Source organism: Zonotrichia albicollis, chromosome 3 (assembly GCF_047830755.1).
Source record: "Zonotrichia albicollis isolate bZonAlb1 chromosome 3, bZonAlb1.hap1, whole genome shotgun sequence".
Classification (NCBI taxonomy): Eukaryota; Metazoa; Chordata; class Aves; order Passeriformes; family Passerellidae; genus Zonotrichia; species Zonotrichia albicollis.
In genome coordinates, this window is record NC_133821.1 from 37110866 (window position 1) to 37126770 (window position 15905).

Consider the following 15905-nt stretch of genomic DNA (forward strand, 5'->3'; position numbering starts at 1 on the left):
CAGCCCCGTCCCCGGGCGCGGTGGCCACGGGCCACTTGTCTTGAGCAGCACCCACGCCGTGCCGGGCCTGAAGAGCAGCGCGCTTCCTCTCGGCCGCCGAGACTCGCTCAGGCGCTGCCCTTAGCAAAGATGGCCGCGCCCCTCCTCCCGCTCCATCCCTAACCCGGCCGGTCCCGCAGCCGCTGGATGCTCAGCGGCGCGGCCCCGCCACCCAAGGCACCGCTCCCTCCCTCCCTCTCTCCCGCCGCGCCAGCTCCCGGCGCTCCCGCCGCCGCATGGCCGAGGCTGCCGGCTCCCCGCGCCGCCCCGCCGCGGGCAGGTGCGAGGCGAGCGGCGCGGCGGCGGCCCGAGCCCGCTGGCGGCTGCTCGGACAGGTAGGGGGAGCCCGCGGGCAGGGGGCGGCATGGCGGGCGGAGGGCGGCGGCGCAGCCTGAGGGCAGCGCGGGGCTCGCCCTGCTCCCTCGGGCCCGGCTGTGACCCGGCGGCGGTGCGGCGGGTCCTGCACCCCTACAGGAGTATTACGAGCTATACTATGGCGGGCCATGTAAAGGGGCTTGCAGCACTCTCCTTGGAAAATATGATAATAAAAATATGTATATATATGTATATGCACCCAACCCTCTCTAAAGAGAGGGGAAGCGGAGGGGCAGGCACCGATCACTTCACTCTCGTGACCGGTGACAGGACTTAAGGGAATGGCCTGAAGTTGCACAAGAGAGGTTTAGGTGGGATGTTAGAATAAGGTTTTTCATCTAGAGGATGGCTGGGGACTGGAACAGGCTCCCCAGGGAAGTGGTGTTTGGCAAGCCTGATAGGATTGAAGCCTGATAGAGTTTGGACAATGCTCTGAGGCGCACAGTGTGACTCTTGCAGTGTCCTGTGCAGGGCCAGGAGTTGGACTCGATGGTCCTGGTGAGTCCCTTCCAACTCAGCTTGTTCTGTGATTTTATGATTCTAAAATGTACCTTCAGTAGATTCCCAAAACTGTCCATGGCTTGTGTTCAGGGAGGAGGACCAGCACCCCACTGGCACCCTCACCCCTGAGGGCACCTTGGGATTTTCAGGCCGTAGTTTGACACCTTCCATCGATGCCACTGGGGCTGGTTGTTGTGGCTGACACCTCATTCCTGCTCCTTGCTCCCTACCCCCCAGATTGCCTTTGGTGGGGAGCTGGGGTGAGACCCCGCTCGCCTGGCAGTGAAAGCTGCATTTTGCTGAGGGGCTGTGCCTGGAGGAAGGTGAGGAGGAAGAAGGAGCAAGTGGTGACACCTGTGCTGTGGTAAACAGCAGCTCCTCAGCTGCAGCCCTCCACACTGTTTTAGACTCTTTCAGAGCAGTGCAAGGTCGGAAAGGATTCCTCTTCAGACGAGTGTAGGCTAAAGGCTTAAAAATTCTAGTCAGTTTCATTGGCTGTTTTTGTGAAACTGACAGCCCTACTTGAGTGTTTGTTTCCGTCCTTTCAGAGGACATCTGGAGCCGCCTGTGGACAGCTGTCCCTGACAGGGCAGAGGGGTGGCACTGAGTCAGTGGTGGCAGCCGGGTTGGAAGGGGCACCTGGCTGCAGCTGGGTCACGGTGAGAGGCCCGGGGACATCAATATTGCACTTTGTGTGCGCTTTTGGTTTCAAAATTTGCCAGTCCTGTTCAACAGGACCAGCTTCTGTTTTATTATACTCCAAAGGAGGAAATGTCAAAGTTACTAGTAGGAGTATCAGGTTTGTCGTTGTAGGTTTCTGTTCCAGCAGCCTATATAAGCTGCACTCTGTGGCTGTACTAGCTGTTATTTCTTCTCAACATACACTGCCTTTGGCATACTCCTGTCTCTTAAAATCATAAGGAACTTTTCATAACAATAGAGTGGGGTTGTGGAAGAGTGCATGTAGGTATTTGGGGAGAAGGCTTCTCTTTTTTTCTCAAACTACATGTATCTGTGACCTTTACCTCTGCAGATTCTCTTGGTTTTTCCATGTTCTTTAGCTTTTCTGTTGATTTTTATATGGTACAATGAGCAAGGATCAATTTAATCTTACTGGTACATCTGAAGTAAAAATCAGTTCTGTGCTCTTTGCTACAGTGGTGCTCAGATCTATCTATGGATTGGAAGAAGGTATCAACCTCCCTTTAAATCCGTTTTTAAAGGAGCACTGTCAAAGTGTTTCTTACAATGCTTTTAAAAGCACTTTTCATACTGCTTATAATAACGCCTTACGTGAAATCAGTTCTGTGGTGTGTTTATATCTTGAATTTGCTTTCATTCAATGCACACACAAATTGATTTACTATGGTAAGGATTCTTGAGTGCATGCTCGCTGATTTAATTAAGAAAAAAAAGCCCTTTTATGAGGTATCCTATGAAGCTAGCATAAAGAAGCAGGGGTTTGCATAATTACCTGTGTGCTCTTTATCAATGAAATGTTTTATGTATGCACTGAGTTTGAAGTTTGACAATATTTTTAAACTTAGTCTGTCAGAATCAAGAGAAGTATTTTTTGCATTTGAAAAAATGCTAAGGGAAGTTACCCATTTACTGTGCATTTGTAAATGACTGGATAAGTTCCCTAAGGCTGAAGGCATTATCCAGTCAGTAGTTTTCAGCAGGGAAGTTAGAGCAACTGGCATGCTTTAGGTTCCTCCCCATATGTACATTTGCTCCCTAGAGAAAGTTTCATGAAATCTGTAAGCTTTTTTATTTATCCTGCCTGTTACCTTCCTCTTGCTGTTCTCGCTCAAGTCTCAGAATCACGGATTATGCTGAGCAGGAAAGGAGGCACAAGGATCATCAAGTTCAGCTCCTGGCCCTGCACAGGGCCATCCCCAAGAGCCACACTACATGCCTGAGAATATGTTGTCACCTGCTAATGTACTTTAACTTCCAAAATTGAAAAATAAAAGCTAAAGTTAGGACAGGTCAGTGACACTTCTTTTCCTGAACAGAAGCATTTCTAAAACTAATTTTCATCTCTTCCTTCTCTTCTCTCTGTGAAGGGTTCCTGTGCTTCAGATCTTTTTTCCATGTCTTTGTTAGTCTTGAGTTTGTAAATTGTTTACAATTGGATAAAACAATTTGGTAAAAAAATTATTTGTAAAAATAAGTACTATAGTCCTATGGATGATATTTAGAGTGCAGTTACAGGTTATGTTGTAGTTGATTGTGTAGAAACTTTCTTGCATGTACAAAATACCATGTTGCAGTCACTGCCAGAGAACTGGCAGAGGTTTGTAGACCATGAGCTGTTACTGAATTTGGCTCTTAGTGCAACTGGGCCTAACACAAGAATATACAAGTACAGGGAAATTCAGGTGACTGCCTTTCTCCATGTTGTTTGTGGGGGATTGTTTTTTGGTGAGCTTCTTTTAAAGAGATATCAACCAGTTTTAGGTTTTACAGGAAGTCCTAAACATGGTACTAATCCTGTGATTAAACCAAGGGCATTGAAATTATGATCTGTGGTACTAGAATATTTGTAGAACATTTTTGGTGATGAATTAAGATAGGTTTGTCACCTTTTGTTTTTATCAGTGGGTTATTCTATAGCAGCAATTTATCTTTGTACCCTGTTTAACATAACTGTGGTCCTTTTAGGAATAGACTTGAGAAAAAAACCCCTTTGATCCATATGTAAAAAGTACAGAGCTAGATATAAATGATGTAACATATTCTCCATTTGTGCTATTTTCTCAGTTACATGTAGGGTTTTAAAATATTTGACCTGCTGTCGTAATTTTCAGATATTAGACCACTTGATTTTTGTTTGAGGCTGTGGGAGAAATGTTCTTTTGAGTATTCAAATGCTCATGAGATTTTCTGCTAACCCAGAGAATTAAATTGAATTTTACAGAGTGGCTATAAGATGTCTCTGTACAACAAAAACTGAAAATAGGAAAGTGTTGTTGCCACTGTATTTTTTTTTCCTGTTGATAATGGCTTGCTATTGCTTTAAAGAAGTCCCCAAACAAAACACTTTTCTGAAAAGTAGGTCTTGCTGGTTTTCTTTAGTTGTCAAGATAGCCAAGATATTTTGTTTTCAGGCACACAGCTAATACATGAAGATCTTAATTTTGCTGGTCTTTTAATTTTCTGCTTTGATATTTTTGCATTTTTCATTCATGTGTGTATTTTTCTCATGTGTTACAAGGTAGTGTGGACAGCACCCAGACATTTTTAATACTTCATAAAAAATGCCTGTCATGTGATGAGACCTACCTGCCAATGAAAATAGCTCCAAAAGCAGTAAGCCTGATGTCTCAGACCTGCTGTTAAGCACCAAAAAAAATTGTTCTGCTCACATATGTAGTACTTCCAAATGTCCTGCAAAATAACAGATCATGGCCCCAAACTGTAAGGCTTTTAAATGGGAGTACATTTTCAGTTAAAGCATGGTTGGGTATAGCAAAAAAAATCACTGACTCTCTTTCTTTTTTTTTTTTTTTTTTTTTTTGTACACATCCTGTATGCTAAGCTTCTATTTCAAGTTTCATAATTCTTGAGAGCTGTTTCTCATTTGACTTATCTCTAGGTGACAAAAACTTGTAAATTGCTGTTCTACTAAATGGAGCTCTTCCTTGTACCCCTATCAATTTATAGGCATGAGTTTATTTTCTGCTCTGTTTTTCTTTGTTTTGGTTTGGTTTATTTTTTGTTTTTTAATCCATTACTGGGGACTGCATATGCACCTTAATTTTAAAAATGCAATGGCAATTATTTATGTATTCTCTCCAATGTTAGGAGAAAGAAGTTAAATCTAGGACACTTTTCCTTCCACATCACTGCCCTTAGAAATAAATCTTTTTGTCTGGCAGGGAAGTGCTGGCTGTCTTGTGAGCAATGGCACAGCTCAGGCAGCTGGGTGCTGGGTTCCCCTGCACAGAGGGGTTGGTGCCTCACTCCCTGAAGATGGCTGAGTGCAGCAGACTGGGCAGCACAGAGAGCCCACGGTTTCACTCTCCTGAACAAGTGTTTGAATCATTTAAGAAATGCAGATGTCATTCCTCAGTCTCTCAGCACTGAACTTGGTGCTCTCAGAGTGTTTTGGGGCTCGCCTGGAGTTTGGCTCATGTGTCAGTCCCCTTGTGGGGGCCTGGTTGGGGAATGTAGAGTTGTGGTGTCTGAAAGTCTGGGGCCTGGGACAGGAATAATTTTTTTCAGCTTAGGGAACTTTGGCAGCATCTCTGCAAGTGTGCAGCAGAAGATTTCTAGGCTAGGAAGGAATCTATCAGGGGAACACACAGCACTCTGGCACCTGAAGATCATGTTTTGGGTTTGTCATTTTAATTCTACAAAAGATTCCTTTGTTGTTGATCTTTTCCCCCTCTATAGGGACAGTGAGTGGCACAGAAATTGCTTGGGGAGGGCAAGGCTTGGGCTGTGAAACTTGGTCAAATGAGAGGATGGGAAGAACCCAGTTTGGCCCTCTAATTTTTGCATGGGTTTTCTGGAGCTTGAGTTAAAAAATCAATTTTGTGTACTTCTGAATACAGTGCATTTGTTTTAGTTACTGAGACGTAATTCATAACTCATTCTCTTGACTCCTGCCATCAATACCACTGTATTTTGTTCAGGCCTGACTTACTTTGTTATTCATAACTACTAGCTGATAGCATATCCATTATGGTTTCCCTCTTCACTCAAAAAGGCATGGGTTTGTTATTTTCTTGTTTTATTGTTTTATTTTTAATGTTTATTTCGTTCTTCACTTCAAAGGTTCTGAGGAAAAAGCACTTGAAAGATGTGCATCTCCAACAAGTGTCTGTCAGAAGGTTTGCATCATTCAATCTCTTTTCAATAGAAGACCAGAGTACAGAAGAGGAAACTGGGACCTGGGTTCAGTATAGAAGCATCTTTTATCCCAAGTACAGTGTCTCCTTAAGGTAACCACAATTTAAATTTTAAGTAAGATCTTGAATGGGCTTCAAATATAAAACTCATTAGTCATTCTTCCACCGTTTTGTGTAACTAGGGCATAGTTTACAAATAAACTGGTAAATGTTATTTTTAGTTGTTTGTCACAGTAAGCAGCTTGTCTGACTCTTCTTTCTGGTACATTTCACTGAAGTGGCAGAGCTTGACTGAAAATACTGATGCTTGTAGCTAAAACAGAATGCAAATATGAGCATATATTTTATATTTTAACAGCTTCCTGTTTTGACATTCTTCAGTTATACGTAGGATATAAAAAACCGGAACACAGTTATTTATGGTCTTAAAATTTTTTATGACATGATGTTATTAATGGTGTTCTAAAAGGCTTTTGGTAATTTTATTCAGTTTTCTTCTTAGTGCTATTTTAAAAAACTCAATGATAATTTGGCAGCCAAATTCCTACAAAATAATATATACTTAATAAAGTAATCTTATATTGAGGCAGATTATTTTTATTAAAGAAATTGACAAATAGAAAGCCCACATGCACACAAACAGAGCAACAGAAAGCTTACTTCCCCTCCAAAAAACTTTCTGAAGTAATTTCACTGAATTCTCAGTAGCTTTGTTTGTAACTCTCATTCATTACTGTGTTTGAGGGGTTTTGTTTCTGTTTTTCTTTTCTGTTGTTTTGGTTTTCTTTTCCAGGTTCAGTTTTGTATCTACTTTACTTGGTTTGCCTCAGGAAGTTTGCAAAAGTAACTTAAGAATCCCTGAATTGGTGCTTGTTCTGCAGCAGCTAATTACATCTCTGAAGGTGGAGGATTTTGCATTGTCTGCGCAGTGGAAGGTCTTCTGGAGAGCCCAAATCAAGAAGTGCATTTTTGTTTACCTGAGACTTCAAAGTCAAGCTTAGGAATTAAGATCTAACACAAAAATGTGATCATCATTAAACTGCAGCATTTTTGCAAAGTTTTAAAATGAACCAATGAGAAAAAACCAAACTAGAGGAACCCCACAACACTACAGGCATTTTAAGTTTGCATCTGGATGTAAAGTCCAGAACAAAATTCTTTAGAGCTTTATAAACTCCTAATTTTCCATTTTCCAGGCTTACACTCAGGGATGTTAAAAGGGTTCAAAAGGAAACTTTTCCACTGGAAAACTGCTGTTTGTAATAGAAGTAGGTGCAGTGTTTTCCCATGTATAGACTTTTCCTGTAAAGCACCAGTGAATGCTGTGGATTAATTCAAACACTGCCAGTCTACATAATGCCTTTGGTGCAGTGTCCCTATTCCTTGTTTCTAGGTCCTCAGAGGCACACTGGGGATAGGAAGCACAAGGTGTTTAGGTAGAATTTGGGCTGAACAAGGCTGCAGTCCCTTACAATGCAGCCCTGCACTCCTTTACTTCACTGTCATGGCTTGCAGCACTCGCTGCCACTTGATTTACTTGTTCTGGACTTTCAAGGTAGGAGATGAGCTAAGGTTCACCTGTGCTGGCAGTACAGAAGCCAAGGGGATGTCAGACTGATCCTGCTCTGGCATTTGTGTGCTTCTCTTTCCAACACTTTCTATGCCATCATTTTATTTGGTATTATTTACCTAATAGTAGTTTCATTGATAATAGGACACAGCTCAACTATAGACTTTGACCAAGAGCAGTTTATTTGTTATTTTATTGTGTTTCTTTAATCCTGTTCAGTGGAAATGTATAGATTCTGTGCTGGAGCAGGCTCACACCACATTTCCAAAACTGAATATTGAGGAGAATATGGACATTGTCTTCTGATGGGATTTTTATTTTATGTTTTCCCTGCATTTGTTCCTTTCCAAAAGATATTCAGTGACCTCTAAAAATAGTAGTCACTGATCATTTTAGGAATAATGATCAGAACTTGCTTAGTCTTACACACTTCTATATTAAAATGTTTTCTCCACACAGAAGCAGTGACAATACATAGAGTGTACTTACTATTTCAGAATATTGCAGGAGATGAAGAGGGGAAGGAGAAAATACTGTGGGTTTTGCTAGGAACAAGGTATAAATAGACTGCAACAAAATTGACTTTACCATGAGTCAGTGTTAAATCAAGTTTCTTCCCCATTTTTGCAAAAGCAGTAATTTAGGGGATCAGCCTAACAGTTTAAGGTACATAACAAAGCAACAGTTCTTCTTGCTGAAACTTACATATCTAAAAGATAAAAATTCTTGGAGTAAGCATTCCTGGATCTTTGGAAACTGATCATATGTTGGAAACTTAAGCACTCTCTGTATGTCTGACAGTCTATCCCTGGTTTTTCTCTGTCCACTGGCAAAATTTTATTTATAATAATATTTAACAGCAGAAACAATTTAGCAAGTTAACAAGAGCATAATATTAACAATAGCTCCAGTCAGGTAAATCCAGAACAGCATGCTTGAATAGGAAAATGTTTTTATAGCTTTTTGTCAAGGAAAAAAAATGTTGCTATATCCTCTCTAAAGTCTTGACAAAAGTGCTTTGGAATTTTCATCTACATTTGTTTTCCTTGTGCATTAACATCTTCTTGGAAAAGCTCATTGCATATGTTCAATGTTAAAAGGGCTGTCAGCTAATATCTTGACGAAACTAAATACTTAAGAAAGTTCATAAGGTTGTTAGTGGCTTTTGGCAAAGAGTATAAAGGTCAAGCTGTATCAGTTCAAGGGCTGTCAAAACTGATAAAATTGTATATTCAGATATGCTATGACCTAGCTGGAATTATTGCTCTAGAGGGGCTTGGGACCAGTTTGTCAGGAAAATAGAAGCTTTTGTAGGAACTACCAGTCATGTGTGTGCTTTTCTAAAGTTTGTTGGTTTTGCTGTTTCTCTAAATAAATTCAGGCTGGATTCATATCTCAGAAAGAAGATATTATGCCATGTTTTTCCGTCACTAGTTTATATTTTTCTGCATCATTCTTCATAACAAATCTTCCAAAGCAGAAAGCCGAAACTCCCAGTATATGGCAATTTTCAGCTTAAAAAATTTAAGCTGAATTTAGGTGCTGTTTTGACTAGATCCTTGCAGTGAAATATCATTGACTCATTTTAAAAATCTCCGTAACTCTTCTGGTTAAGTGTGCTTAATGAAATATAAATTTATAATACATGGTGGAACATGGTCTCAAAGTTTGTTTAGGTACTAAGGTGCTTCACAGTAACTCTGGGGTATCAAAAGGGGTGTCTGGTGAGTGTGGGGTTTTGTTAGCAGTGAAAATGAAATTTCTTGTGTTAGAATCAAAAACCTCATTTGCTTAGTACAGTCTCGTCTGGATTTGTATTGTATTTGATGTTCCTACACACTGCATACTTGTCTGGATGATGTTAATTGAGCTTTATCTTTCCTGACCTGAACCCTGGATGCTTGGACAATTTCTATGTATTTCTCACATGCTACTTGATTTTGCTTCCACACTCTGTAGGTTTCTTTTTGGTGTTTGAATTTGTCAAGGAGTGTCTTGTTCATCAACATAGGCCTCCTGGCTTTCTTGTCTGACTTCCTCTTGTTCAGGATGCACCATTCCAGAGGTCATCCTTGGATATCAGCCAGCTTTCTTGGGCCCCTCTTCTCTCCAGGTCTTTATCCTATGGTATTCTACCAAAGAGATCCCTGAAGAGGCCAAAGTTTGCTCTCCAGAAGTCCAGGGTAGCAAGCTTGTTGTGCACCCTTCTCACTGCCCTCAGGATCTCAAACTCCACCATTTCATGGTCCTGGCTGCCAAGGCTTGCTTGGAGATTCACATTTCCCATCAGCCCCTCCTTGTTGGAAAGAACAAGGTCCAGCACAGCATTTCTCTTTGTCAGCTGCTCTTGAACAGAGAAGCATTTCAGGAACCTCCTGGAATTTTTATGCCCCGGTATGTTGTCCCTCCAACAGCTATGGGGGTGGTGGAAGGTCCCCATGGAGACCAGGGCTTGGGAATGCAAGGCTGCTCCTCTCCCTGTCTGCAGAGGGTTTCCTCTGTTGGTGCCCCTGTAGCAAAGCCCCACTGTAAATGTCACCAGTCCCTGCCCTCCCCTCGGTCCTGACCCATCAGCTCTCGCTTGGCTCCTCATCCATCCCCAGGGGGAGCTATAAGCACTGCAGCTGGACAGACAGCACCACCGTCTCCATATCTCCCCTGTGCTTTTATTTTTAGAACTTTCAGGTGTGTTTGTTAGCTTTTTTCGAGTTCTTCTTAATTGTGGCAGTACTTCACTCTGCTGTTGAAAAATTATGCATGTGCTCAATATGTGTTTTCTTAGAGATAGGAAAATATATAGTAAGTACATAGAACTATTAAAAATATTTATTTAATACTGCCTTTCTAAATCCTTGTATTCTTCATCAGGAATGTGCTTTTAAATTTGAATTTTGTATGAATAGTTTTAGCAATGAAGTGATTACAGATCATAAGGATGCAGTGTCTCACTGTGGAGATGGTGCCTGCCTTTTAGATAGGAAAATTGTTCTTTTATTTGAGTTAAAAAAGGAGCAATCAATATCTTCAAGTTTTCTATTTCAGGATATGGATTTGCTTTTAAATTGTAGGCTCATTTTAAGAAAACAGTGCAGAAATAAGTTATTTCTGTGGTAAAATATTTTCCATTGATCAGTCATTTGCTGTTTCAAATACTAAAGTACAGAACTGAAAGGAACAATGTCAGCAGGTTACAGGAAGGGTTAAATCTTTGTAAAAGGTGTTTAGTGTACTTTGCAAGATGTCATGCCTTTATTCTGAATATGAATGAACCTGCAGATAAAAATATGACAGAAACTATTAGATGATTCTAGGCCTGTGGTTTAGAAATGAGGGGCATGCAGAGACACTACTTGTCTGTGCAAGCTGTGTTAGAAGATGGTATAGGACTGAATTCCATTGGCTATTCCTCTTGGATATTTCTCCTAATAATATTTTCAATTTTTTAAAGCTTTTTATTTTAGGGGTAGAGATTAAAAAAGTGAAGGGAAACAAATTTCAGTGAATATTGCCTACTTCTTATGGACAATTCATGTGGATATGACAAACTTGCTTTTTTCCATGTATTGCTTGCTAAGAGACTGTGTGAATTTAGCAGCATAAAGGGCTGGCCCCAGGAGCTGGAAATGGAGGAAAGATGAAAAGTGATTTGGCAACATACTTCTTTTATTCACTGATCAAGCAATGGCTGCTCCACCATATTGCCCAAGATGTCTGTAAAAAAAAACAAACCTGTAGTCGAAGAACCTTTGTTTCAGTTTCTTGCCATATTAAGCTGGGATCTAGAACTGGAATGAAAGAAGAGTTGCCTTTTTTTTGCAATACTCTGGCACAGAAAGAGCATCTGATAGAGAGCAAAGTTTGCAGATAACTCAGGTTCTTAGTGGGCCACAGTGACAATTGATAGTGATGTACAACAAGCCTTTTTGTGAAGTACCCTTAACAGTAATTTTTTACCATTATTCCATCTTTCATTTTTCACAAATATACTTTTAATTTGTACATAGGTTAATAGTTTATGGTGATGTGTTTGGTGTTTTTCCCCTTTTCATATTATGTGGAAATGTATTCTATCTTAGATTTTGTAGGTTTTTAAAGTTAATATAGGCACATGCTTACTTGTGTTATTTTTCATCACAGTTTAAGAATAATATAAAAGGAAAGAAGGAACTTAACTTTTGTTTCATTATGGTTGATGAAGCGCATGCCTTAATAGGCACCTACTGAAAGACTTTTTTTGTACTATCCGTAGCTATTTTTATATACATGGAAAAGTCTGCCACTTGTGTTGCCTGAATTGGAGAGGAAGGAACATTAATATATTTAAAGGTTGATCTCACTCTCTCTGACTTCATCCAAAGCTGATTTATTTGTAGTTCAGAGTAAGGAATTCTTCTTTGCTTTGTATCAGGAGAAACATGAGTTGAATTAGTTTATTGTTCATAGATTTGTCTGCTATTACTCACTGCCTCAGCCATAGAAATTTTTGCCTGTTGTTCCTTGGAGACTTATTGTAAGAACACTGTGAATCAGATTAACCACGCCAGCCTGAAATTCACTTTTTCCATGATGCTTACCTGTGCTTCTTTGAAGGACTTTGTTGATCTCAGCAATCAAAGCTTTGAACTTTGAACTGAATGACATCAGTGACATGTTCTAAAGAACTGAATACTAATGTTCTTCCATATTTTGAGATACTTGTGGAAATTATGGGAATTTAAGGGTTGGGGTTTAATCCCAAGCTTCTGTGATTCCTTGACTTTAATCATTCAGTGCACATGACACTTAAGACTCTGTCAGCTGCACTGGGAAAGCTGTGATGGTGACAGGCACTCATGAAAGCAAGATGTGCTGTATCTTGGCAGTTTTCTCTGGCTTTGCTGGTGGAGGAGCAGCTGATGGGATGGGACAGTGAAGCAGCAGCTGCTGCAGAACTGCTGAGGATGCATGTGCAGGGAGGGCAGCGAATCCCAAACTACAGGCGCTGGTTTTTAGGTGCAGGACTGAGTAGCACACTATTTATGGCAGAATTTGGGGTTAGAGAACACCTGTGTTTACAGGTGCATGTAACTTGAAGTCTGTGAGTAAAGGCTGTGATGGGAGAGTTGGGGAATGCTTGGTGCAGAGTTTGTCTGCAGGTTCCACAAGTACAGATCTCCAAATGGAGAAACATGGCTATTGCTGTTTGGAAGTGTGTTTTCCTGAACTGTCCCTTCCACAAGTAGATCAGCTGTTGGCATGTTGCTTTCTTCAGTCCTAAAACTTGTCTGCTGGAAGAGATTATGCTGAATTCCTCAGTTTTTGGATTCCACAAATTTTAAGCAGTTTTGGCTAGTGCTGGGTTTTATAATTTCTCCTTTTTGTGTTTCCCTACCTTTTGACCCTTAAGTATATGAATTGTATTCTTTTCTAGACCCGGACATTTCACTTACTTCTGTTTTTCTTTCTTCATTCCGTTAACTACTGGTACTAGACTACTAAATTTTTATTCTTATCTTTGTTTGTTTCACTTGGAGAGTTACATGATAAATCTCCTTTAGATATGAACTATGTACATTAAGAAATCGAGGGGGGGGGAAAAAGAAACCAAAACATGTTATCCCAAGACTACCCTGCATGCCAACAGAGATTAAAATATTTCTTTACTTCCTCAGCATCTCCCACCCTCCATTTGCATTCATTTAGAGATGAGACATTCACAGTTGTGTAAGAGACCCCACCAGCCCCAGACATAGGCAGAGTTACAGAGTTTATAGAGTTCTGAGGAGTCAGCAGGGGAGAGTTTAAAGGGCCCTCTGTGGATGGCAGAACTACCAAACCTATCTCCTTTCTTGTTACTTCTCTTGCACCAGCTCTGTTGAATTGGGTGTCCAATTTGATGGAAAACACACTTGCAAAAAAGAACTACATTAACAATCCGTATGATCCATCAGCATTCTTGTAGACTTCCTCTGCAGAGAAGGCATGTAATTTTGGTTTGGTTTTGTGTACCTGGGAGAAGAGCACTCATGTCCAGCTGTATCTTTTGTAACATCTCTCATGTACTTCTTTGTGGCTTCTGATGAGCTCAGTTCAGTTTGTTAATTTGATTTCCATTTAATTTTCATTTTTTAAGAATTTGTCTAGTTGCTGTTTGGTGCTTTTCAAAATTTAACTTGTTAATATTTATTTATTTAATGGTTATGCTTATCAGAAGCTATAAATAGTGGGCTTTTCACAATAATTATGCAATTTCATGTTTGCAGAATGATTGATTTTTTCCCCCCATTCTTACAGCAGTCTTTCTTCAGGAAAGAACAGCTGAGGCAATGAGAACTAATTTTGTAGGTGCTAAAATTCTGGGATTTATTGGATTTTTTTTAGTATTTCAAATTAATGTGCTCCCAAACAGCCTTAGAAGCTGTATTTGAAACATTATTAAAACCCTATATTTTTCATATTTTGCTGCCTTGCTGAATTCCTTTTAGATTTTCTTTCATGCATTTGTGAAACAGCTGTGTAATCTGATTGTTGTAAAGTGTGAGACTAATATTTTGTTCATTTTGGGCTTAGATTAGTTTGGAATAATTAAAACAAAATTAGATGCTTTTTTATGTATGTGCCACTGCCCATTTGAAGGCAAATCTTAGGTAAATTTTATTCAGTTTTGGTGCTTATTCTTTCTGCTGCTGTCAGTGTTTTGCTCACAGCATTCTAAAATTTGCAGTTGATGTATGAAATATAGGTAATTAATTTATTATCCCCACTCTCAAATGTTCATTTTGCATGGGTTATGCAAATGTAAAACCAAAAAAAAATGCAGTTAACTGAACACATTAATTAGCATGAACCTAATTAAGTGTTCTTGATTTTGTGGGAGAAAATAGGAATGTGCATTCAGCTGCTGTTCAAAAATACTTTATGGATTTTCCCTTTCAAAGAAATTGATTTACCAAAATTCCTCCTTTCTTCTATGTAACTTCCACAACTAAATAAAAATTGATGCTCCTTCGTAATGTTTTCCTGCTGATAGTAGTTTCTGAGAAACACAATCCTCCTGATGAATGGATTTCAGTGCTGGGACTTTGCAGACTGGTGATTGTCCCCTTGTTTTCCCCCTGGTGGCTACAGTAGTACCTTTTTGCTGCTTCACTGTGAAAGGGGATGGTGAGAAGTGAATGCATACAGTAAATCTCTTTTTTGAAGATGGTTTTTTTCTGATGGTTTATGTATTAGTAAAGTTGCTTTTTTTTGTTTTCTTCCAGATTTCACAATGGCCTCTTAAATGTTAAAGATGTTCTTACAAGTTTTGACAACACGGGGAATGTCTGTAAGTTACTGTTTATTTAAGTACAGTACTATGTTGATAAAAGTCTAACTGCACCAATATAAAGCATTTCTATATGAGCCCTCAATAACCATTTAATTTAGCTGGGAAACTCCGTTACTGTGGTCAGGGTTACCACAGCATTACAGTTTTATGTAGCACCATTGTTTGTGTTGGATACACCCTTAAGTTCTCCCAGTGCAGGTTATTTCTGGTTGTGGCTATGGTGGGAACATTAGAGCAACTGGACTGGAGTGGATAGAACATTAGTTTAGCCCATTGATTTGTGTTGGCCAGGGGCCAGCAGTGCAGCAACTGATGGGAAGCAATCAGGGGTACTTCTAGCTCGGAGAGAACAAACTTGGACCAGAGAAACACAAAAGAAAGCACTCAGTCAAGTTGTGAAATTCCTCCCTGCAGAATGTTTTGGATCCTAAAACATGAAATAAATTCAAAAAAGGGAAGAAATTGTGCAAGAAAAATTTACTGTGACTATTAAATATACAGACATCACTTATGGCTTAGGAAGTGCTGGGTGTTAGGAGAATTAATGGGGCAGTGGGATGATATGTTTGTCCTGATCTTTCACTCTTGTCTAAGCATCAGTTACTGGCTGCATTAACCTGAGCCAAGATGAGCTCTAAGTGGGCCATCAATGCCTGACCCAGTATGGCTCTGCTTCAGTATACTTGTTAATAAAATGATCTATGCTATTAATGGACTTGAATTATCAAATTGTGGTAGGTGGTGGAAACAAAGCTGAGCCAACATTGAAACATTTTTGGTGTGATGAGTAATTACTATTATATAATTAACGTTTAGAGATATACATGTAATTGTTGTTTGGTTATTTGCTTTATCTTTCACCTTGGTTTGTTTGTTTTCAAAGAAGAAAACTGATAGAATAAGTTGGTAAAGTTTGCCAGATGTTAAAGAAATATACACATATTTCCTCCCCCCTCAAGCCAATGATATAGAACTGTTTTGATATATATGTTTCATCTCAAATTTCCAGTCTTAGTATTCCAAAGCTATGTTTTCATAAACATTAATTCTATTAGTTCTAACTATATAACAACTTAAGTATTTCTTTTGATCAGCAGAGAAAATATTTCCTCTGTGTGTGTCTAAATGTGCCTCAGGTAATGAATCAGTACAGTGTAATATGGTAACAGGATTTCTTGTTCTTTGTGTGGGTATTGAGTTTGTACTCAATCTACACAGATTTCCTTGTTAACACAAAGAATTTATTCTGCTA

General features: G+C 39.8%; 1 protein-coding gene across 3 annotated transcripts in view; it reads left to right on the forward strand.

The window, feature by feature from the left end:
* Positions 1-186: 186 nt before the first annotated feature.
* Positions 187-15905, forward strand: part of CAMKMT (calmodulin-lysine N-methyltransferase) — a 266645-nt gene continuing 250926 nt past the window's right edge. For 2 of the 3 annotated variants that reach the window (XM_074537190.1, XM_074537189.1), the window contains exons 1-3: positions 243-374; positions 5701-5867; positions 14586-14650. In XM_074537190.1, coding sequence (XP_074393291.1) covers positions 276-374; positions 5701-5867; positions 14586-14650 — 331 coding nt within the window. In that variant the 5' untranslated portion in view covers positions 243-275. Of the gene's footprint in view, positions 375-5700; positions 5868-14585; positions 14651-15905 lie in introns of all 3 variants that reach the window. The other variant, XM_074537191.1, reaches the window with a different exon arrangement.